This window comes from Gadus chalcogrammus, chromosome 17 (genome assembly GCF_026213295.1).
Source record: "Gadus chalcogrammus isolate NIFS_2021 chromosome 17, NIFS_Gcha_1.0, whole genome shotgun sequence".
Classification (NCBI taxonomy): Eukaryota; Metazoa; Chordata; class Actinopteri; order Gadiformes; family Gadidae; genus Gadus; species Gadus chalcogrammus.
Genome location: NC_079428.1, coordinates 16,383,919 through 16,408,483, shown reverse-complemented (window position 1 = coordinate 16,408,483; position 24,565 = coordinate 16,383,919). Strand labels below are relative to the sequence as shown.

The following is a 24,565-nucleotide window of genomic DNA, read 5'->3' as shown; positions in this document are numbered from 1 at the left end:
AGATATAGTTATACACTCAATTAGAAATAAAGACAAATATCTCAATCCAAGGAGTCATCTAACTTCATGCTGGCTGACATAATCCACCTCTTGGGAGTTTCATAAAGGGTAGAACATTCTGCAGCTTGTCTCCTGTTAGGGTGATCTGTTGTCCAAAAGATGAAGGATGTGTTGATGGCTAGCTACCAGGGGGATCGAGCCAGCTTCACAACTCTGTCTCATGTCAAATCTGCAAATGGAAACAAAGCCAGAGGTGGCATGTCTTCCACGGGATCAGCTTCATAGTGATTGTTTCCATCAGTCTCCCTCCAGCAACAGGAGCCTGAGGTCCACTCAGGGGGGGTCCAGTCGAACACAAGGCTCAGGTGTCCCCCATTTCACGCCCCTCCACCAGCCTGTCCCCTCATCTCAGTACCGGAGAGCCCCCTGGCTCCGTCCTAGAGCCCCTGAACCTCTCTGTCACTGGACCTGGCGGAGAGACGGCAGGGAGCCCCCACCACACACTGCTCGCCTGTAACCCCTTTGGAACAACCTTTTTGATTTAATATAGCAACGAAATAACATTCATGCCTTCATAGAAACCTTCCCCGAGGTTATTAATATAAAGGAGGAGGAGGAGGAGGAGGAGGAGGAGGAGGAGGAGGAGGAGGAGGAGGAGGAGGAGTAGGAGGAGGATGAGCAGGAGGAGGAGGAGCAGGAGGAGGTCTGTCTGTCAGAACAGAGTGTCCAGGAGGAGGAGGAGGAGGAGGTCTGTTAGCACAGAGCCGCGTGTCCCAGGAGGAGGAGGAGGACGGAGAGGACCAGGGGCCCGCTGTGGTCCAGGGCGGCCGCAGCTGAGGGCGGGGCCCTCTTCCTGGGCCGGGGGCCGTTGCACAGCGCCGTGTTACAGCAGCTGATGCACACCGAGTTGATCTTTCCGGTGCAGAACTGCTGGTAGCCGGAGGAGGAGATGAGACACGCCCCCGACGAGGCGCAGGACTTGCGGTAGTGGACCCCTGCGGTCGAGGACAGAGAGAAGAGTTTGTTGGTGCATGGTGTGGTGGCGGAGGGGCGGTCCGCTCCCACGCAGAGGGCGTGGAGCTGTCTCCGGCCGCAGACCACCTGTAGGGAACCTTGGACAAGACGCCTGATGCCCTCCTCTATTCTTAAAGTCATGTTCTCCTGCTGCAGGAGGGGACAGGGAGATACTGAGGGGTCGAGGGGTCGTGGTGGTGGGAGTCATTGCATAATGTCTAGTGCCTGAGTGGGGAGCTTTCATGGCAAATGCTATGAATCTGTGAATAAAAAAAGTACTGGACTAAATTTGTCTGTTATTTGTGTTGGGAGGCAGAGTGCTTTTCTAATGAATATAGGAACTGGCCCTGGACCTTTGACTGAAACCGTTCCAAACAGAACAGACTAATCAGTCACGCCACATAACGTCAGTACTAGGGAAGAGTCGGTCGAGACCGATTCGTTCACGGTCTCGACCGATGTCTAGGCTCTACCCCCGTGAAAATCGACAAGATACACTATATAGTATAACCAAACGTCCCAACAATATTTATGCCACTTGCTTACTCTCTATATGACATTCATAGTTTTATATTTATAATTATTTTTTTTACTTTACATTTAATTCTTCGTTATTCAGGCATTACAGAAATTTCAGTAACCCTTCCTTTTACAGTCCCCTAATTACTAGGTATTTACCCGGTAAAAACTTGGTAAATCATAGTGTATTACTGGGTAATTACCACTGGTAATAAGAAGGTAAATACAGAGGTAGTTACCCAGTAAATACATGGTAAATCATAGTGTATTACTGGGTAATTACCACTGGTAATAAGAAGGTAAATACAGAGGTAGTTACCCAGTAAATACATGGTAAATCATAGTGTATTACTGGGTAATTACCACTGGTAATAAGAAGGTAAATACAGAGGTAGTTACCCAGTAAATACATGGTAAATCATAGTGTATTACTGGGTATTTACCACTGGTAATAAGAAGGTAAATACAGAGGAATTATCCGGTAAATTATAGTGTGTTACTGTGTAATTACCACTGGTAATAAGAAGGTAAATACAGAGGTAGTTACCCAGTAAATACATGGTAAATCATAGTGTATTACTGGGTATTTACCACTGGTAATAAGAAGGTAAATACAGAGGAATTATCCGGTAAATTATAGTGTGTTACTGTGTAATTACCACTGGTAATAAGAAGGTATATACAAAAGAATTACAGCTGAAGTACCAAGTTAAACCTCCACTATTACCCATCAACTCAACTAAGTACTGTGTAAATTACTTTTTCTTAGTTATTATTCATAGCTACACCCATTCAGAAAGGGTTTATTCGATTTACCTTAGAAACTACGGAATTACTTACCTGGTAACAAGCTCCGCAGGAACAGTTTTCCTCTAGTTTCATGGTACATCTTCTTAAATACTGGGTACAAAGCTGTTTGTTTCCATGGTGTTACCACGTTATTACCATATAATTTATAATGGATACATTCCATTGTCCATGCAGTCAACACAAACTTGTACCATGTACGTTCTGCGACGTTACCAAGTAAAACGCGACAATTTACCCGGTAAGTAAGCTGAAACTGTACTGTAAAAGGAAGCCTCGTTTGTTTCCATGGTATTACCAGGTTCTTACCATATAATTTGTAATACGTTATTCCCTTTTCCATGCAGTCAACACAAACTTGTACCATGTACGTTCTGCGACGTTACCAAGTAAAACGCGACAATTTACCCAGTAAGTAACCTGAAACTGTACTGTAAAAGGAAGCCTCGTTTGTTTCCATGGTATTACCAGGTTCTTACCATATAATTTGTAATACGTTATTCCCTTTTCCATGCAGTCAACACAAACTTGTACCATGTACGTTCTGCGACGTTACCAAGTAAAACCCGACAATTTACCCGGTAAGTAACCTGAAACTGTACTGTAAAAGGAAGCCTCGTTTGTTTCCATGGTATTACCAGGTTCTTACCATATAATTTGTAATACGTTATTCCCTTTTCCATGCAGTCAACACAAACTTGTACCATGTACGTTCTGCGACGTTACCAAGTAAAACCCGACAATTTACCCGGTAAGTAACCTGAAACTGTACTGTAAAAGGAAGCCTCGTTTGTTTCCATGGTATTACCAGGTTCTTACCATATAATTTGTAATACGTTATTCCCTTTTCCATGCAGTCAAAACAAACTGGTACCATGTACGTTCTGCGACGTTACCAAGTAAAACACAACAATTTACCCAGTAATTAAGCTGAAACTGTACTGTAAAAGGAAGCCTCGTTTGTTTCCATGGTATTACCAGGTTCTTACCATATAATTTGTAATACATTATTCCCTTTTCCATGCAGTCAACACAAACTTGTACCATGTACGTTCTGCGACGTTACCAAGTAAAACACGACAATTTACCCAGTAAGTTAGCTGAAACTGTACTGCAAAAGGAAGCCTTGTTTGTTTCCATGGTATTACCAGGCTCTTACCATACAAGTTGTAACTGGTTATTCCCTTCTCCATGCAATCAACACAAACCATATATGTTCTGCAACATCGTTCACCAGTAGTTAAGCACTTTAATTGTTGTTATAAAATCCCAAACCACTGTTGATGAAAGGCATATTAAAATTAAACAAAATCAAAGGCTTATCTTTCAAACAATGCATATCTCACAAACAGGCACTGAACACTGAAGAAATCGGACAAAAAAAGAGCCGTCTACATCAACTCAATTTAAATGTTACTGATGGTGTTTTCATAATAAACATGACAGTGTTTTGGCAAGTGACCACAAGGAAGACTGCTTCAAACTCTACAATTTGAATAAGTGGTGAATGCCATGCAGCAATCTGCCTATGGGAGCATCTTTGTGGTCATTCGCAAACCAATGAGTCCACTCGATGAATGAGAGATGACTCTTTAGTGTATTCTCTGTGAGGTATCCCTGCAGTCTCCACATCTGGGATTTGAAGGCTGACCAAGACCTGACCAGGTACCTCCAAATCTCCCCTTCCATACTGTAATAAAGAATCAGAAGACAAGAAAATAAACATTAGGACAGTCAATTAATTAACATTTCTAGAACATGTAGAACTCAAAGATTATTTTGTTTATCAGTTAAGAAAGGATGCTGATCCTCTGGCCATTGTGTTTGGTCATATTGAAAAGAGAAAAAGGCATAGCCATAAATACAGTTAATAGGACGGGAGGGGACAGGCTGTTACCTCCGGTTAGCCCTTTAGCATCGAGCTAGCGGAGCTTCTGTCATTCAAATAACTCGGACATGTTGTTTAAAACCTATAACACCGAATTTATTAAAATATCCGGATTTAATCGGGCTCTCTCCCATAAGTACAGTTAATAGGACGGGAAGAGACAGGCTCTGTTAGCCCCGGTTAGCGCGATGCTAAAGAGCAGCTCTACCGGAGCATGCCACCTCAACAGGTGCAAGTTAGCCTCCGGTTTGATATTCGGTTTACCACCTAATCGGATTCATGAACATAAGTGCAATACATTACGGGCTTAGTATGTTGAGGACGGTTTAGGACACCGTATCGCGAAAATCACAAACACATGTTGGCGCCATCAATGTCTGTGCAACAACGTAATTTACGTTCTGGCTGCTACCTGTTTTAGGGACCGTCAACAAATTACACTCACCGACTGGTGGCAGAGACGTTACCATGGAATTGTTTCAGGAGATTATTCACACAAACATATTGCAATATAGTTAATCATAATGAAGTTAATAGTTTAATATTCGACAAAAATCGACTAAATTATATTTGAAATTATTAATTGCATCCCGTTTAACAATAATATAATATATTAGCAAAGTTACCTGCAGTAAGTAGCAGCCCACCATTGGCAACTACTACTACAATCAGGTGACAAAATGTATTTTTTAGTGATTTCTATATTATTTTATATGATTTATTTCCAGAAACAATTCCATGGTAACGTCTCTGCCACCAGTCGGTGAGTGTAAGTTGTTGACGGTCCCTAAAACAGGTAGCAGCCAGAACGTAAATGACGTTGTTGCACAGACATCAATGGCGACAACATGTGTTTGTGATTTTCGCGATGCACCGTCCTCAACATACTAAGCCCGTAATGTATTGCACTTATGTTGATGAATCCGATTGGGTGGTAAACCGAATATCTGGCGAATATCAAACCGGAGGCTAACTTGCACCTGTTGAGGTGGCATGCTCCGCTAGAGCTGCTCTTTAGCATCGCGCTAACCGGGGCTAACAGAGCCTGTCTCTTCCCGTCCTATTAACTGTACTTATGGGAGAGAGCCCGATTAAATCCGGATATTTTAATAAATTCGGTGTTATAGGTTTTAAACAACATGTCCGAGTTAGTTGAATGACAGAAGCTCCGCTAGCTCGATGCTAAAGTGCTAACCGGAGGTAACAGCCTGTCCCCTCCCGTCCTATTAACTGTATTTATGGCTATGCCTTTTTCTCTTTTCAATGTGACCAAACACAATGGCCAGAGGACCAGCATCCTTTTTTAACTAATAAACAAAATAATCTTTGAGTTCTACATGTTCTAGAAATGTTAATTAATTGACAGTCCTAATGTTTATTTTCTTGTCTTCTGATTCTTTATTACAGTATGGAAGGGGAGATTTGGAGGTACCTGTTCAGGTCTTGGTCAGCCTTCAAATCCCAGATGTGGAGACTGCAGGGATACCTCACAGAGAAGACACTAAAGAGTCATCTCTCATTCATCGAGTGGACTCATTGGTTTGCGAATGACCACAAAGATGCTCCATTAGGCAGATTGCGGCATTCACCGCTTATTCAAATTGAAGAGGTTGAAGCAGTCTTCCTTGTGGTCACTTGCCATAACAATGTCATGTGTTTTATGAAAACACCATCAGTAACATTTAAATTGAGTTGATGTGGACGGCTCATTTTTTTGTTCCATTTCTTCAGTGTTCAGTGCCTGTTTGTGAGATATGCATTGTTTGAAAGATAAGCCTTTGATTTTGTTTCATTTTAATATGCCTTTCATCAACAGTGGTTTGGGGTTTTATAACAACAATTAAAGTGCTTAACTACTGGTGAACGATGTTGCAGAACATATATGGTTTGTGTTGATTGCATGGAAAAGGGAATAACCAGTTACAACTTATATGGTAAGAGCCTGGTAATACCATGGAAACAAACTAGGCTTCCTTTTACAGTACAGTTTCAGCTTACTTACTGGGTAAATTGTCGTGTTTTACTTGGTAACGTCGCAGAACGTACATGGTACAAGTTTGTTTTGACTGCATGGAAAAGGGAATAACGTATTACAAATTATATGGTAAGAACCTTGTAATACCATGGAAACAAACGAGGCTTCCTTTTACAGTACAGTTTCAGGTTACTTACCGGGTAAATTGTCGGGTTTTACTTGGTAACGTCGCAGAACGTACATGGTACAAGTTTGTGTTGACTGCATGGAAAAGGGAATAACGTATTACAAATTATATGGTAAGAACCTGGTAATACCAGGGAAACAAACGAGGCTTCCTTTTACAGTACAGTTTCAGCTTACTTACCGGGTAAATTGTCGCGTTTTACTTGGTAACGTCGCAGAACGTACATGGTACAAGTTTGTGTTGACTGCATGGAAAAGGGAATGACGTATTACGAATTATATGGTAAGAACCTGGTAATACCATGGAAACAAACGAGGCTTCCTTTTACAGTACAGTTTCAGTTTACTTACTGGGTAAATTGTCGGGTTTTACTTGGTAAAGTCGCAGAACGTACATGGTACAAGTTTGTGTTGACTGCATGGAAAAGGGAATAACGTATTACAAATTATATGGTAAGAACCTGGTAATACCATGGAAACGAACGAGGCTTCCTTTTCCAGTACAGTTTCAGCATACTTACCGGGTAAATTGTCGCGTTTTACTTGGTAACGTCGCAGAACGTACATGGTACAAGTTTGTGTTGACTGCATGGACAATGGAATGTATCCATTATAAATTATATGGTAATAACGTGGTAACACCATGGAAACAAACGGCTTTGTACCCAGTATTTAAGAAGATGTACCGTGAAACTAGAGGAAAACTTCCTGCGGAGCTTGTTACCAGGTAAGTAATTCCATAGTTTCTAAGGTAAATCGAATAAACCCTTTCTAAATGGGTGTAGCTATGAATAATAACTAAGAAAAAGTAATTTACACAGTACTTAGTTGAGTTGATGGGTGATAGTGGAGGTTTAACTTAGTACTCCAGCTGTAATTCTTCTGTATATACCTTCTTATTACCAGTGGTAATTACACAGTAACACACTATAATTTACCGGATAATTCCTCTGTATTTACCTTCTTATTACCAGTGGTAAATACCCAGTAATACACTATGATTTACCATGTATTTACTGGGTAACTACCTCTGTATTTACCTTCTTATTACCAGTGGTAATTACCCAGTAATACACTATGATTTACCATGTATTTACTGGGTAACTACCTCTGTATTTACCTTCTTATTACCAGTGGTAATTACCCAGTAATACACTATGATTAACCATGTATTTACTGGGTAACTACCTCTGTATTTACCTTCTTATTACCAGTGGTAATTACCCAGTAATACACTATGATTTACCAGGTTTTTACCGGGTAAATACCTAGTAATTAGGGGACTGTAAAAGGAAGGGTTACCGAAATTTCATGGTCTTAAATAAAAAATACGAACTGCAGTTTAATTTCTTTGTTTTTCTTGAATTGACCTAAAACAAAATATGGTCACGTAAATAAAATATACAAACGAACCGAGCATAGTCTCCCCGCAACCTTATATCGATTGAGTCTACAACTTTCTCAAAGATTCAGCCAATGAGAGGTAGCAATGGTGTTTTCAAGGCACCTGGGTAAACAAATGACAAGGTTGTACCGTCGAATTTGCGCGCTTTCTCTCTCTGACGTATCTTGGGTCATACCATTCGACGTGGGGCCACTCATATATCCCCCTACATTTCCGAAAATAGACTTGCCCTCCATCTGCTATTGGATAAACGCTAACCCTAACCAATCCCAGGAGTCTTTGCTCCATTCTACGTCAATTCAAGAACAAACAAAGAAATTAAACTGCAGTTCGTATTTTTTATTTAAGACCATGAAATTTCTGTAATGCCTGAATAATGAAGAATTAAATGTAAAGTAAAAAAAAAAATTATAAATATAAAACTATGAATGACATATAGAGAGTAAGCAAGTGGCATAAATATTGTTGGGACGTTTGGTTATACTATATAGTGTATCTTGTCGATTTTCACGGGGGTAGAGCCTAGACATCGCTTAAATTATGCTCAGGGCCGTCAAATGACTTAATCTGACGTAACGAACAAATCAAAACGAACAAATCAAACAAACAAATCGTTATAGTGAACTGAACTGAAAGAACTAGTTCCCGGAAAAGAATCATTTTGCCCATCCCTAGTCAGTACACATGAGGACTGAAGTCAGCTGAAAAATTAGCTTATCCTACTCTACAAACTAAGTACATATCCAACTAAATACAAGGGAGTTAACATTAAATACCATTATATATAACAAACTGGAACTGGTATGAACTGGTATGTACATTATGAACTGAACTCAGTTGATGGATCGGAGTGTCTGAACCAAACAGATGAGTTGAATGAGCACTACCCTTAATGTTCTGAACCAGAGCAGATTTTAACCTGAGCACTACCCTTAATGTTCTGAACCAAACAGATGAGTTGAACTGAGCACTACCCTTAATGTTCTGAACCAGAGCAGATTTTAACCTGAGCACTACCCTTAATGTTCTGAACCAAACAGATGAGTTGAATTGAGCACTACCCTTAATGTTCTGAACCAGAGCAGATTTTAACCTGAGCACTACCCTTAAATGTTCTGCAGTGTGGGCCACAGTCCAGTGGAGTCCACGGTAAAGTCGATCCTCCGATTGAAAAGCCCTGCGGTATTCGCAACCTTATTAGAGAATATTTGTGCAGTCATCAAATAATGGCATAACATTTAGCTGACCTTCTCCTCGACAAAAGATGTCTCGCGTCTCTTCCCCCAAAAAGGAATCCTCTCAAGGCGTTCTGTGTTCTGTGCTTCCCAACTCCACACAGTACAGCAGTAGTCGACAATATATTTATGCAATACTAGCGCTGCCAGGCCGTGATACCACTATAAATGGTCCCCTTGGTTCCACAGCGGGGACAGGTGATCAACATTAAACGGCGCTAAAGGGTTCACATTTTACCACGAGGGCTGGGGATCCTAATCCAACACTTATCTATAGATGAGAGAAAAGCCAATATCCAACATCCACAGTTGTCTTTGTTTTTCCTTGCAGACTTCAGCCAACCTGAACCCAATGAGGACAGTACCTGAAGTCCAGACACTGGGCCAACATGAGCGCGCTCCTTTTCACTCGCTTCTCGACATAATGTGGGAAAACCGGGACGCAACCGTCAATGAGCATTACAATTCAGCAAATATCCAAACAAAATAAACAAAATGTTCTTCACAGAAACACACACACACACACACACACACACACACACACACACACACACACACACACACACACAAAGGCACACACATGAACACACACACACACACACACACACACACACACACACACACACACACACGGGCACACACTTACTGAAGTGCGTCACCAAATAACCGCATGGATTTGAACATTGCCAACTATCCCCAGCTCTTTTAAATGGGAAAATACTGACGGACAAAGACCACTCTCATCTCCTCCTCCCGATACGGCAAATGAGCCTCATGAATAGTAAGAGGCAATTTAGATAAGCGGGCGAATCAGGAGTGCTGCAGACAGTGTGAGGGTCTCCGGTCCGTCCTCCAGGAGGGCCGAGCGGACGCTCTCATTAGCCCCCGGTGGGGGGTGTTCTTGAGGGGAGGAGAGGGGCAATGTGTCTCCAGAGTGGAGGATTAAACACTGCAGTCCTCGCCACAGCTGTCCTGTCTGAGAACAAGACAAACACAGAGCTTGTTGAAATGACCCCGAACCAAAGCTGAACACACACACACACACACACACACACACCAAACACACACACACACACACACACACACACACACACACACACACACACACACACACACACACACACACACACACACACACACACACACACACACACACTACGCTCTATTAAGTGCAATGCAGAGGATTTCCCCAAAATATATATTAAAAAAAAATGCAAAGAGTTTTTGGACGTCCATTGATCCAGACATCGCAGGAATGTGTTTGCACCCTTCTCATCAGGCCTATGGAAGTTCACTCATCAATCTGGAGTACAGTCAGTTCTAGTGCTACCACTTTGTACAGCTGACAACAGTTAACAATAAATGATATTTATTTAAGAATAAATCCTGAACAGTGAACAGTGAACAGTGCGTAGCTGAACAGCGCTACTGTTCTTTGTTATATTTTATAACATCGGTCATAATGGAGGCACGCGGTATAGAAAGTTTGAGAACCACATTTTTCAGGGATTGTCAATGTCTCGGCGGTCTACAGTCACATTTGACCACGTTTGACTACAGCTCTGTCTGCTCATGGGTCTTCTCTAGATCCAGTCCCGTGAGCGGGGGATAGGGGGGGCATAGTGGTGTTGTATTCAGATTCTTATCTTATAATAACCAAACAGAATCAGAGGATCAGACAGCCGCTCATTTCCCCCGGGTTCCCCTCCTCAATACAGAGCGGACACCCCACCGCCCGTCACCCCACCACCCCTCCACCCACGGGACGCCTCCTGAGGTGATGTTGTTATTCTAAGCCCCTCTCCTTGCTTCTCCTCCTCTTCCGCCATGACACATCCTTCCAGGTCCCTGCATTTCACCCCGGCCGCGGCCCGGCCCAGGGCCTGCGGCCGGGATGGGGCCTGGGGCCATGCCGCGTGTGACAGGACATTATCTGGGATCCATTCGTAGCACTGAGTTTGACATGGTTCTCTGTGATCCACGTAGCACTGGCTGTGTGACATGTTTATCTGTGGTCCATTACGTGGCCTTTAATGTGAAATGTTATCTGTGATCCATTACGTAGCCCTTAACTTGACATGTTTAAAATGTGATCCATTCATAGCCCTCAACGTTTGAAATGTTTATCTGTGATCCATTTGTAGCCCTTAATGTGTGAAATGTTTATCTGTGATCCATTCGTAGCCCTATACGTGTGACAGATTTATCTGTGATCCATTTGTAGCGCTTTACGTGTGACACATTTATCTGTGATCCATTCGTAGCCCTATACGTGTGACATGTTTATCTGTGATCCATTTGTAGCCCTTAATGTGTGACATGTTTATCTGTGATCAATTCGTAGCCCTATACGTGTGACAGATTTATCTGTGATCCATTTGTAGCGCTATATATGTGTGACACATTTATCTTTGATCCATTCGTAGCACTGGACGTGTGACCTGTTTATCTGTGTTCCATTTGTAGCACTGGACGTGTGACATGTTTATCTGTGATCCATTTGTAGCCCTTAATGTGTAACATGTTTATCTGCGATCCAATCGTAGCCCTTTACGTGTGACATGTTAATCTGTTTATCTGTGATCCATTCAAAGCGCTGCAAACTTCTCAGCGTCTGTGTTGTTGTTTTGCGTTGTCTTCTGCCGTGTCCTTTGGGCGTAGCTGTCACTTAGTTATCCAATTCATCGATTGATTCACGGCGTCACAAACAACTTGCACACCGGTCTTCGGGTTTTTCCAAGCGGTTTCTTGGGGGCGCCTGCCGTTTGCTGATTGGCTATGGCCTGTTGTGAGGCGGGTCTTGTCTCAGCGGCCCTGCCCGTCAATACCCTAATAATAGCTGTACATAAGCGTGGAGTAAAGTGCTGCTAAGGAGGGACGTTTCATTCAGTCCTTGTTCCAATCACCCCGCTAATATAAAACAATCAAGGTACCACTTGAAATATGGAGCTGCATTAGCCGCGGGCAGTGCACTGCAGACATCGTCAAAACATCTCACTATCACCACGTTGGTTAGTGTTTAAACCAGGGGCCCTCAAAACATCTCACTACCACCACGTTGGTTAGTGTTTAAACCAGGGGCCCTCAAAACATCTCACTACCACCACGTTGGTTAGTGTTTAAACCAGGGGCCCTCAAAACATCTCACTACCACCACGTTGGTTAGTGTTTAAACCAGGGGCCCTCAAAACATCTCACTACCACCACGTTGGTTAGTGTTTAAACCAGGGGCCCTCAAAACATCTCACTACCACCACGTTGGTTAGTGTTTAAACCAGGGGCCCTCAAAACATCTCACTACCACCACGTTGGTTAGTGTTTAAACCAGGGGTTGAACCGCGGCCTGAAGAGCGGCCGCTCTTCTCCTCACGCTGATTAGATGTTATGTGTTCCAATCCGTAACATTTGGATTTCATCTTTGAATGACCACGCAGAAAGCGGTTGGTCAGCCGTCACCATGACAATAAAGATGGATCTAAAGACGGTGGGCGTCCGACAGCCCGGTGGCTTCAGAGAAGAGGATGAAGAGGAGCTCTCTGAAGCCCCCTCCTCTCGTTACCACGGCCATCATCAGAGAGAGAGAGGGCGAGAGAGATCATAGATAAAAGTAGCAGTGATGGGAAAGATAGAGAGAAAAAAGAGAGGGGGGAAATTAATCGGAAGAGTGAGGGACAGAGAAAGAGAGAGAGAGAGAGAGAGAGAGAGAGAGAGAGAGAGAGAGAGAGAGAGAGAGAGAGAGAGAGAGAGAGAGAGAGACAGAGAGACAGAGAGCGAGAGAGAGAGAGAGAGAGAGAGAGAGAGAGAGAGAGAGAGAGAGAGAGAGAGACAGAGAGCGAGAGAGAGAGAGACTGGGGCCAGGTCAGTCACTCAAGGACACCTTAACATTTTCATTGCAAAAGAAAATCTGGTTGCTGTATCAAACCAACCACCAGATACGGCCTCTGGGGTCATTGTACTATTTAGACATTGTACTATTTTAATATTGAGCCATTTAAGAGTCAATTTGAATAACCCTGTGAGTGGAGACGCATGTCATTAAGTAGCAGGGAGGGGTTAAACAGTCCAGAGACAGGTCATTAAGGAGCAGGTAGGGGTTAGACAGTACAGAGACAGGCCATTAAGGAGCAGGTAGGGGTTAGACAGTACAGAGACAGGCCATTAAGGAGCAGGTTGGGGTTAGACAGTAGAGAGACAGGTCATTGAGGAGCAGGTAGGGGTTAGACAGTACAGAGACAGGTCGTTAAGGAGCAGGTAGGGGTTGGACAGTACAGAGACAGGTCGTTAAGGAGCAGGTAGGGGTTAGACAGTACAGAGACGGGTCATTAAGGAGCAGGTAGAGGTTAGACAGTACAGAGACAGGTCGTTAAGGAGCAGGTAGGGGTTAGACAGTACAGAGACGGGTCATTAAGGAGCATGTTGGGGTCAGACAGTACAGAGACGGGTCGTTAAGGAGCAGGTAGGGGTTAGACAGTACAGAGACGGGTCGTTAAGGAGCAGGTAGGGGTTAGACAGTACAGAGACAGGTCATTAAGGAGTAGGTTGGGGTTAGACAGTACAGAGACAGGTCATTAAGGAGCAGGTTGGGGTTAGACAGTACAGAGACAGGTCATTAAGGAGCAGGTAGGGGTTAGACAGTACAGAGTCGGGTCGTTAAGGAGCAGGTAGGGGTTAGACAGTACAGAGACGGGTCGTTAAGGAGCAGGTAGGGGTTAGACAGTACAGAGACAGGTCATTAAGGAGCAGGTTGGGGTTAGACAGTACAGAGACAGGTCATTAAGGAGCAGGTTGGGGTTAGCGTAGTCTAACCCCAACCTGCTCCTTAATGACCTGTCTCTGTACTGTCTAACCCAGTGATCCTCACTATTTTTTTGACAAGAGCCACATTGGCATTGCAAAATCAAAAGGAGAGCCACTTTTATGACAACATGCTAAGTCACCTTTGCAAATGTGCATTTCTTCATATAAATTGGTGTTACGTCCCAGACTTAAGGGGATGAGGGGAGTAATACAATTATGTTATTCCCAGGACTGGTCAAAGTCTGTGAACAGTATTTCTGCTGAAGCCAAAAAACAGTCTTTCAGTATTTCTGAGTCGGAGAAAGGTTTTTTAGCCCGCGCCAGAATCCACGCTATCTCATAAGACGCCTCTGTTAAGCACTCTGCAGTGGAGGTTGTGCGGTGGATTAGATTTTGCTGCTCACACAGTGAAGCAGTGAGCTGTGCAGTTTTCTTAATTCTTAGTTCACTGCCAGGCGGGTAAATTTCATTGAATTTTGGATGCGCCGTTTTGAAATGGCGCTCCAGATTGCTTCGTTTGAAACCGGCACGGGTTTGTTTGCAAATCAAACATAGAGGGTTCATAAACAAAACAAACAGGAATTCGTCCGTCCACTTCTCTTGAAATTTTCTGTGCTCATCTTGTATGCTTCTTATTTTTCGTTTTTTAATTAGGCCTACACCTGCCGTTTCTCTGCCGTCCCCTCTCCGATGTCTTCCAGCTGATTTTTGTCCTCAGACTTATTTCCCTCATCCACTCCACTAGCAACACTGTCTGTCTGTTCGTCTGGTTTTTGAGTTCTTTTCTGTCCCTTTTTTATTAAAAACCGGTCCATTTCGTATTTCAGCTGGCAAGCGGAGCGTGCGGAGCTAGCGGAGCTTACGTAGCCCGCCTTTAAATTTTGAGCGGTCACGTGTTGTAAACAATGCCACACGCTTGCGGGCTGCGTTGCCAGGTTTGACAGGTTGACAATTCCCCCTTTAGGGATCACCATTAAGGCTTAATATTTTTAATTTCTCCTTCATTATTTGGGTGAAGGGACAAGTATAATTCAGATGTTTGCGTTTTTGTAGTGCAATGTTGTACGTTTATGAAGCACATTTGAAAAAATGTATTGGCTGTGTTACCACATAGGAAGCTACCATGCGAGCCACCAATTATAGCTTGACGAGCCGCATGTGACTCGTGAGCCGCGCAATGAGTAACGCTGGTCTAACCGTTAGACAGTACAGAGACAGGTCGTTAAGGAGCAGGTAGGGGTTAGACAGTACAGAGACAGGTCATTAAGGAGCAGGTTGGGGTTAGAGTCTAACCCCAACCTGCTCCTTAATGACCTGTCTCTGTACTGTCTAACCGTTAGACAGTACAGAGACAGGTCGTTAAGGAGCAGGTAGGGGTTAGACAGTACAGAGACGGGTCGTTAAGGAGCAGGTAGGGGTTAGACAGTACAGAGACGGGTCGTTAAGGAGCAGGTAGGGGTTAGACAGTACAGAGACAGGTCATTAAGGAGCAGGTTGGGGTTAGACAGTACAGAGACAGGTCATTAAGGAGCAGGTTGGGGTTAGACAGTACAGAGACAGGTCATTAAGGAGCAGGTAGGGGTTAGACAGTACAGAGACGGGTCATTAAGGAGCAGGTAGGGGTTAGACAGTACAGAGACAGGTCATTAAGGAGCAGGTTGGGGTTAGACAGTACAGAGACAGGTCATTAAGGAGCAGGTTGGGGTTAGACAGTACAGAGACAGGTCATTAAGGAGCAGGTTGGGGTTAGACAGTACAGAGACAGGTCATTAAGGAGCAGGTAGGGGTTAGACAGTACAGAGACGGGTCGTTAAGGAGCAGGTAGGGGTTAGACAGTACAGAGACAGGTCGTTAAGGAGCAGGTAGGGGTTAGACAGTACAGAGACAGGTCATTAAGGAGCAGGTTGGGGTTAGACAGTACAGAGACAGGTCATTAAGGAGCAGGTTTGGGTTAGACAGTACAGAGACAGGTCATTAAGGAACACTTCAGGTAGACTCTTCCGACCCGGCGTCAAACCCCATCGCCGCTGTAACATTCTGTCTACGTTCCCCCCCAGATATATACGCACACTGGGGCGTGGGAGAGCTGTGAATGGGCGTCAAATGTGACTCACGCCATGACTGTTTGATGAGAAGCCCGGATATAAAGAAAATGACTCTTTTCTATTCCTTCAAAAAAGATGAATAGTAAAGAAACAGCCTTGTGTCTATTGATCTGTGATTCAGATCAGGCATCAAAGCCCCAAAATATTATGAGGTACCTCGATGTGTCAAAAGCACAAGTTTGTTTTAGGTCCTCAGGATGACATTCAAACAGCAGAGAGACGGAGAGAGAGAGAGAGAGAGAGAGAGAGAGAGAGAGAGAGACGGAGAGAGAGAGAGAGAGAGAGAGAGAGAGAGAGAGAGAGAGAGAGAGAGAGAGAGAGAGAGAGAGAGAGAGAGAGAGAGAGAGACGGAGAGAGAGAGAGAGAGAGAGATAGAGAGAGACGGAGAGAGAGAGAGAGAGAGAGAGAGAGAGAGAGAGAGAGAGAGAGAGGGAGAGAGAGAGAGAGAGACGGAGAGAGAGAGAGAGATGGAGAGAGAGCGAGAGAGAGAGAGAGAGAGGGAGAGAGAGAGAGAGAGAGAGAGAGAGAGAGAGCGAGAGAGAGAGAGAGAGAAAGACGGGACAGAGGGTTAGGTTATTTTCTGAGGTGCACATTTCCATTTGTCTCCGGTACAGACACAGTCAAATAGCCATACCAGCGAACTCATAAGAACATCATCGGAGTAGAGCTTGTTGAACTCATAAGAACATCATCTGAGTAGAGCTTGTTGAACTCATAAGAACATCATCTGAGTAGAGCTTGTTGAATTCATAAGAACATCATCTGAGTAGAGCTTGTTGATGAGAACACTGCTCCGGGGAGGACCCCATCAGCCTCTCTACAGGGGTCCAGGCCCAGCCCCCGATGGGCGCCTCCCAGGACCCCTGGCTCTGTGCAGCGCTCCATAAGGGTGTTCTGAGTCTACAGTCACCCCCCTGTCGGCCGGGAGAGCACCAAGCCCTGCAGGATGGAGGAAGCCCATGGACGCCATGCCCACACACCCCCACCCCCCACACACACACCCACACACACCCACACACACCCACACACACCCACACACACCCACACACACCCACACGCACGCGCGCACGCACACGCGTGCGTGCGTGAGACAGACAGTAGGGGTGGCAGTACAGACAGGGCAGTGAGACAGTAGGGGTGGCAGTACAGACAGGGCAGTGAGACAGACAGTAGGGGTGGCAGTACAGACAGGGCAGTGAGACAGTAGGGGTGGCAGTACAGACAGGGCAGTGAGACAGTAGGGGTGGCAGTACACACAGGGCAGTGAGACAGTAGGGGTGGCAGTACAGACAGGGCAGTGAGACAGTAGGGGTGGCAGTACAGACAGGGCAGTGAGACAGACAGTAGGGGTGGCAGTACAGACAGGGCAGTGAGACAGTAGGGGTGGCAGTACACACAGGGCAGTGAGACAGAAGGGGTGGCAGTACAGACAGCGCAGTGAGACAGACAGTAGGGGTGGCAGTACAGACAGGGCAGCGAGGCGCTTTGCTTTAGGAGGGAACAGGTCATCTGGGGACATTGCTTATCAAACCATGGCCCCTCCAGCCCTCCCACCGCTCATTCAGGACCTTTTCCCAAATCACAGATAGCCGACTCCGCTGACAACGTGCGTACATCATTGTGGAGCGGCGATAAGGTACAGTGTGTTAAGTTCCCCTCTCCCCTGTTATGATAATGTGGGCTGATAAAAGCGTGGCTTGTTTGAGCATTCATGTGGAAATGTTCTTATTAAGGTGGAGGGGGTGCAGGAGGGGGTGCAGGAGGGGGTGCAGCCCGGTGTCCTGCCCTGCCCTTTGGACGGCAGCGCAGCCCGCATCGCCCGGGACGCTGTCTGATTGTTTTTGCTCCTCTTGTGTAGGAAGGGAAAAAACTCACTCTAAATTCCCCAAGTGAGATAACAAAGCAGAGTGAGGTGAGGGACTGAGCGTGTGTTTGTCTGTGCGGGTCTAATTGTGTGAATGCCGTGCAATTGTATGTGCGTGCTTTGTTTGTCTGTGTCTCTTTTCTTCGCGCCTGCATGTCATTGTCCTCTGCTTGTCAGCTTGTGTCTTTGCAAATTTTCTGTGTGTGAGTGAGAATGCATATGTTTTTGTGTGTTTTTTGTGTGTGCGTGCGTGTGTCTGTACTTCAATGTGTTAGTTAGTGTGTGTGTGTGTGTGTGTGTGTGTGTGTGTGTGTGTGTGTGTGTGTGGAGGGGGGGGGTCATATGTGTTGGTCTGTCTTTGCGTGTAATTGTGGATGATTTGTTTGTGTGTGTGTGTGTGTGTGTGTGTGTGTGTGTGTGTGTGTGTGTGTGTGTGTGTGTGTGTGTGTGTGTGTGTGTGTGTGTGTGTGTGTGTGTGTGTGTGTGTGCGCACATTTGTGTGTGAAGAATATTTCGTTACAGTTTCAGTATCAGAGGTTAATTGGCAAGAATTGAGAGGGAGGAACTTCTGATGTGTACTAGCTACCACAGCCAATAGGCCAATGGAAATGCAAGCCTCATGACCCTCTTCCACCCTAATTTGCAATGTCATCATGGGCTAGGTTTTGGCCTGTGTACATCACAGCAGATGGTGAGCAGGTGCTTTAAAGATGGGCGGGTAGGCTCTGACTACATTTACATTTAGGACGTGTAGCAGACGCTTTTATCCAAAGCGACTTACAATAATTACGTTTGTCAGAAGAAAGAGAACCAACATGATGACCAGATGCAGCCAATATCTAGATACAGCTAATGAGGCGCAGTGATCAGCCAATATCTAAACACAGCTAATGAGGCGCAGTGATATGCAGTGTTAGGAGGGTACAGTTAGGCACACATCACAATTTGGCAAATCTATGACACGTTTCCGAAGAAAGAGAAACAACAATATATCGCTGTCGGTACAGTAAGGATGTTCATGAGCCAAGTGCCAAGCACTAACCATCACTAGGTTAACCCATTCCCCAATGTACAACAGCGCTAGGCTGACTCACCGTCCTCCATCACCAGCACCTCCTTCTGACACATGTCCTGCACGTTGACCGTGCAGTTGACCACAAACTCTGGCGTGGAGCACTCGTTGCGGGTCATCTCCTCGCACTGGTAGCACTGGATCTGCAGAGCCAGCCCTGGACAGAAACCAATCAGGCAATGGGTCAATCGATCAGTAGATGTGATCCATTCCTCCCTCCCTCCATCCATTACCCCAGGAGCGGCTGAAGGCCGCCAGCCTTGGTTATCCATCCAACCAGTTCGATTTGATTAGTACATTTAATATGGTAATTTTAAATTAGAAATGTGATGTTGGGCCCAGCCCAGTGTGGCAAGGCATGTCTTTTTTTTTTCGGGAACAACAAGGTGGTGTTCCACAGTGGTTTTAGCGTCTCAAATCCATGATAACAACGGTCTTCCATTAACTTACTCTTGGTTTTTTTTCAAATGGACTTATGACAATGTTAGTGCTCCTGGTTCCACAAAGAACAGCAGAAAAGTGATAATGTTACACAAATAATATTGAAGGGTTTTTTGTATTTATGTAAGAAAAATGCATGTTTTCTAAAATTCCAGTGATATACAGAACAGTAATACATTTTCTAAATGTCACTCTTCATTATATTCTGTGTAATGCATGATTTAATCAATGTAAAAGATAAGCTATTGGGAATTATTTGTTCGATTTAAATGTATCGTTCAATTTGTTGATTTTCGACATTGAGAATCAAAGTAAGAGTGTGTCTCCTGGCAGTGGCACCTGAAGCCTCTAGTCTATCAAGATACTTTGGTTTAGGGTTGTACTTCATATACATTTTTATGGGTTACATATCAATTGTGACAATACAATTATCTTCAGGCAAATGTACCACTTTTATTTAAGACATTATAAAGCCCCTACAAATGTGTTGTCAATATCCGTAAGAGGAGGCATGGGTGATGTATCAACAGAAAGCTGTCACGGCTAATAAGCTCTCATGGCTCCTCTGCAGGTTCAGCGTTCAGCCTGACACTGGCAAGCATAAGTACAATAATTGCTAAGATAAAAAAAGATTAACTAACTCTAATATTCTAGGCATTAATTAGGAAGGGAAGAGTCCGTCTCCAGGGTTGTTGCTATGTGCTGTGGTCGACTACCATCAAAGAGCTACTAAGTGCCATTACTGTTTCACTTCTCCGCTACTAACTTCCATGGACGAAGACCCTGCTACGTCACACGGAGACATTGCAGTTCAAACTGGTTTTAATAGGAGAGTATGTCATCAGATATGAGTTGAATTCCCAGCTGGCAGAACCCCGGGGACTCTGAACTACTGCTTATTATGTTATTCAATCTTCCTATGGCGTGAAATCTGTAAAGGACAAAGAGTATAAAAATGATCTGGGCCAACAGCCTTGCGTACCCAGAATGCACCTTTATTTTGTCGCTGGGGTCTTGGCCATGAGCTCTCTGCAGCTACAGGGGCCTGGCCTCACCACTAGAGTAGGGGGCTAACCCCGGAGTCTCTACTCACCACTAGAGTAGGGGGCTAACCCCGGTGTCTGTACTCACCACTAGAGTAGGGGGCTAACCCCGGTGTCTGTACTCACCACTAGAGTAGGGGGCTAACCCCGGTGTCTGTACCCCTCACCACTAGAGTAGGGGGCTAACCCCGGTGTCTCTACTCACCACTAGAGTAGGGGGCTAACCCCGGTGTCTGTACTCACCACTAGAGTAGGGGGCTAACCCCGGTGTCTCTACTCACCACTAGAGTAGGGGGCTAACCCCGGTGTCTCTACTCACCACTAGAGTAGGGGGCTAACCCCGGTGTCTCTACTCACCACTAGAGTAGGGGGCTAACCCCGGTGTCTCTACCCACCACTAGAGTAGGGGGCTAACCCCGGTGTCTGTACTCATCACTAGAGTAGGGGGCTAACCCCGGTGTCTCTACTCACCACTAGAGTAGGGGGCTAACCCCGGTGTCTCTACTCACCACTAGAGTAGGGGGCTAACCCCGGTGTCTCTACTCACCACTAGAGTAGGGGGCTAACCCCGGTGTCTCTACTCACCACTAGAGTAGGGGGCTAACCCCGGTGTCTCTACTCACCACTAGAGTAGGGGGCTAACCCCGGTATCTCTACTCACCACTAGAGTAGGGGGCTAACCCCGGTGTCTCTACTCACCACTAGAGTAGGGGGCTAACCCCGGTGTCTGTAGTATGTACCCCTCACCACTAGAGTAGGGGCGTACCCCCAGATTCCCCACCCGGCCCCTAAACCTCCCCAGGTCTCTGGTCTGAACGCCGCATCACCTCCCCACTGGGACAGTGTATGGAGAACGGTGTGGTGGACACTGGAGGTAGGGGATGAGGTCACACCACACACACACACACACACACACACACACACACACACACACACACACACACACACACACACACACACACACACACACACACACACACACACACACACACACACACACACACACACACACATACATACACACACTCATACTCATGAGGTAAAGCGCATTGCGTTCCTAGAAAATAACTATATCAATCTTTTATTATTATTACTATTAAGTGTAATTTAATATTATATGTTTTTTATATTAAATAATATCAAGGCTCATTAAAATAATAATATTAGGCTTAAATTTAAATGTAAGTAGACTTCATTTGTAAGCAAAATAACAATTTAGGTCTATACTTATTTCTGAGTACGATTCATGATCATCGAATACTAACCCAGATGTATTTAAGTAACTGATGGCCTCTATCGATAAGAGCAACCGACTCACAAGACGACAACAAGAACCAAACTTACTTAAAACTAGCCACTCCATTATCCACATTGTCTTTTCTACTTAATACTACATGAATAAAAAAGTTAATAAGAGCAATTGACTCGTATCATATCACCAATCACTACATATATGATTGTGATGCGGAGACATAGTGAATCAAACATACCTTTTTGTTGGAACTCGTACACACACACGCACACACACACACACACACACACACACACACACACACACACACACACACACACACACACACACACACACACACACACACACACACACACAGACACACACGCACGCACACACACACACACACACACACACACACACACACACACACACACACACACACACACACACACACACATACACACACACACACACACACACACACACACACACACACACACACACACACACACACACACACACACACACACACACACACACACACACAAACACACTCTTGACTGATAAGCTCGCCTTCAATAATACAAAGGGCTACCTGCATTCAAAAAAATATTTAGGCCTAACCTTTTTACTACCAACCCCATAAGTGCGGAGCATTGTGTAGCGTCGAATCCTAGCTAGGGTTGTTGTATATGGTAACCAAGTAACTAACCAAGTTAGTTACTTGGTTCAATGGCCAAATTGGGATATTTGCCTAACTGTACTCTCCGAACAGTGCTGATCACTGTGCCTAGCTATATCTAGATATTGGCTGCATCTGGTCGAACTTACAGTTACAGTATAGAACAAAGATTACATGTGATAGTCAAAAAATGAAGAGAAAAACCTTTTTTTGTCCGAAAACCCCCCAAAAAATAATTGATGCATATAAGTGGTGGCTGTGGGGCTTGAACCCACAACCTGCTGTCTGAGAGGTAGATAGCAGCCCAGCGATCAGCCACAGGGAAACCTAAGGAGAGGAATGGGTCTGCCTCACAACCGCCACACTCATTATTTAACATTATCCATGGGTGGATCTGCAACAGATGTTCAGAACGGGACACAACTTCACGACCCTGGGTGGAATAACCGACCATGAACTTTAACGCATAGTCGGTGGAGAGGAGGAGTGTGTTGAAGGCGTAATGTTGAGGAAAAGTAGGCTACTGATTGCAAAATTCGTTTAATTATGTATCTGCTCCAAGACGGCGGGAGTTTTCATTCATAATGTTAATTAGACAATTTAACAGATTTGTATTTGATATAGGTCTAATTTTAAAGACTTATCTTGTCTATTATTACTCCAAACTTAAATGGGGGCACGCCAATTTGAACACATCCCGCACATTTACGCATTTCGTAGGCTATACCTTTAAATATCTTTATATCTAATGCACTCACCTGGTTCTAGGAGGAGAGAGAGCAGCGCGGTGACGGTGAGCAGCCGCATCCCTTTTGTCTGCTGGGTGGTTTTAGTTTAAAAGAAGCCGAGGAGAGCCGGTGGGTATCCGAGGATCAGCGGTGGTCCCGACGCAGCGCAGCCCACAGCTGTGCGGGCATGGCCAAGGAGGTCCGCGCGTTTTCCCTCACTGCGCTCAGCATCGCACTGCATTGAACTCTGTCTGGGTCTGAGAGATGGAGATGGGGGGGGGGGGGGGAGAGAGAGAGAGAGAGTGTGTGTGAGAGAGAGAGAGAGAGAGAGAGAGAGAGAGAGAGAGAGAGAGAGAGAGAGAGAGAGAGAGAGAGAGAGAGAGAGAGAGAGAGAGAGAGAGAGAGAGAGAGGGGGGGGGGGGGGGGGGGGGTAATGGTTTGGTGAGGAGGATAAAGTTAAGTTTCAGATCGAGGATTATAAGAGAAATCACCACATCAAGGGATTTTAAAGAGCGAACCGAAGACTGCGTGGGTTCGCCCAACCAGGCGTCTCTATCGATGGTGGAGGGGGGGCGGAGCATGGACAAGAGGAAGTCTTGATTCAAACGCCCACAGAGCTAAGATGAACTACACACCTGTTGGGTGATGGACTGTGGGTTTAGATCCTGACCTCCACAGTGGACCCTAGACCTCCTGAAAAACAACTCATCCACACAATAATAATAATAATAATAATAATAATAATAATAATAATAATACATTTTATTTATAATGCACTTTATATTCAAGAATCTCAAAGTGCTTCAGAGAAAAAAAATAACAAAAAACTATTTAAAGGGGAACCTCAAAGAAAGTTTAGCTAAATGCTCTTTTAAAGAGATGGGTTTTGAGGTTCCGTTTAAAAAGAGCTGTAGTCTGTGGAGCCCTCAGGTGGTCAGGGAGGGCGTTCCATAGTCTAGGGGCAGCAGCAGAAAAGGCCCGATCACCCATGGTGCACAGCTTCGTATGTCGGGTTTGGAGGGTGTGAGTGGATCCTGAACGGAGTGTACGTGAATTTGTCAGGGGGGTGAGGAGTTCCTGAAGGTAGAGGGGGGCAAGTCCATGAAGGCACTGGTGGGTGAGGAGGGAGACCTTGTGCTCAATTCTGATTGGGACAGGGAGCCAGTGCAGTGATTTCAGGATGGGGGTGATGTGGTCATGCTTGCGCACCCTCATCAGGACCCTGCACACACACAAAGGTGTATGTGCTGCTGGGTGGTGTTGGGTGCTGCTGGGTGATGTTGGGTGGTGTTGGATGGTCCAGTGTGGTGCTGGGTGGTATTGGGTGGTGTATGTGCTGCTGGGTGGTGTTGGGTGATGCTTAGTGGTGTTGGATGGTCCAGTGTGGTGCTGGGTGGTGTTGGGTGGTGTTGGGTGGTGCTGGGTGGTGTTGGGTGGTGCTGGGTGGTGTTGGGTGGTGCTGGGTGGTGTTGGGTGGTGCTGGATGGTGTTGGTTGGTGTTGGGTGGTGTTGGATGGTGTTGGGTGGTGCTGGGTGGTGTTGGGTGGTGTTGGATGGTAGTGGGTGGTGT

The 24,565-nt window shown here is 45.2% G+C and overlaps 2 protein-coding genes across 2 annotated transcripts in view; one reads left to right on the top strand and one right to left on the bottom strand.

The window, feature by feature from the left end:
• Positions 1 to 607, top strand: part of LOC130369699 (G-protein coupled receptor 39-like) — a 24,453-nt gene extending 23,846 nt beyond the window's left edge. Inside the window, exon 2 of the mRNA XM_056575194.1 lies at positions 1 to 607. This exon is cut by the window's left edge and continues 820 nt beyond it. The gene's annotated coding sequence lies outside the window, so the exon portion shown is untranslated.
• A 51-nt stretch (positions 608 to 658) lies between these two features.
• LOC130369700 (ly6/PLAUR domain-containing protein 1-like) lies at positions 659 to 23,100 on the bottom strand. Its single transcript, XM_056575195.1, has 3 exons — positions 23,026 to 23,100; positions 18,890 to 19,024; positions 659 to 995 (listed from the first exon to the last, which is right to left on the bottom strand). The coding sequence occupies exons 1-3, from the start codon at positions 23,072 to 23,074 to the stop codon at positions 754 to 756; spliced, it is 426 nt and encodes a 141-aa protein (XP_056431170.1). The 5' UTR covers positions 23,075 to 23,100; the 3' UTR covers positions 659 to 753.
• Positions 23,101 to 24,565: the final 1,465 nt, after the last annotated feature.

Bases quoted from the DNA above. Each gene is read 5' to 3' on its own strand.
- LOC130369700 (XM_056575195.1), bottom strand. From the start codon at position 23,074: ATGCGGCTGCTCACCGTCACCGCGCTGCTCTCTCTCCTCCTAGAACCA. The intron at 19,025-23,025 runs GTGAGTGCATTA...GTTTCTGTCCAG, and splicing joins CTCTCTCCTCCTAGAACCAG to GGCTGGCTCTGCAGATCCAG. The intron at 996-18,889 runs GTGAGTCAGCCT...CCTCGACCGCAG, and splicing joins GGTGCTGGTGATGGAGGACG to GGGTCCACTACCGCAAGTCC.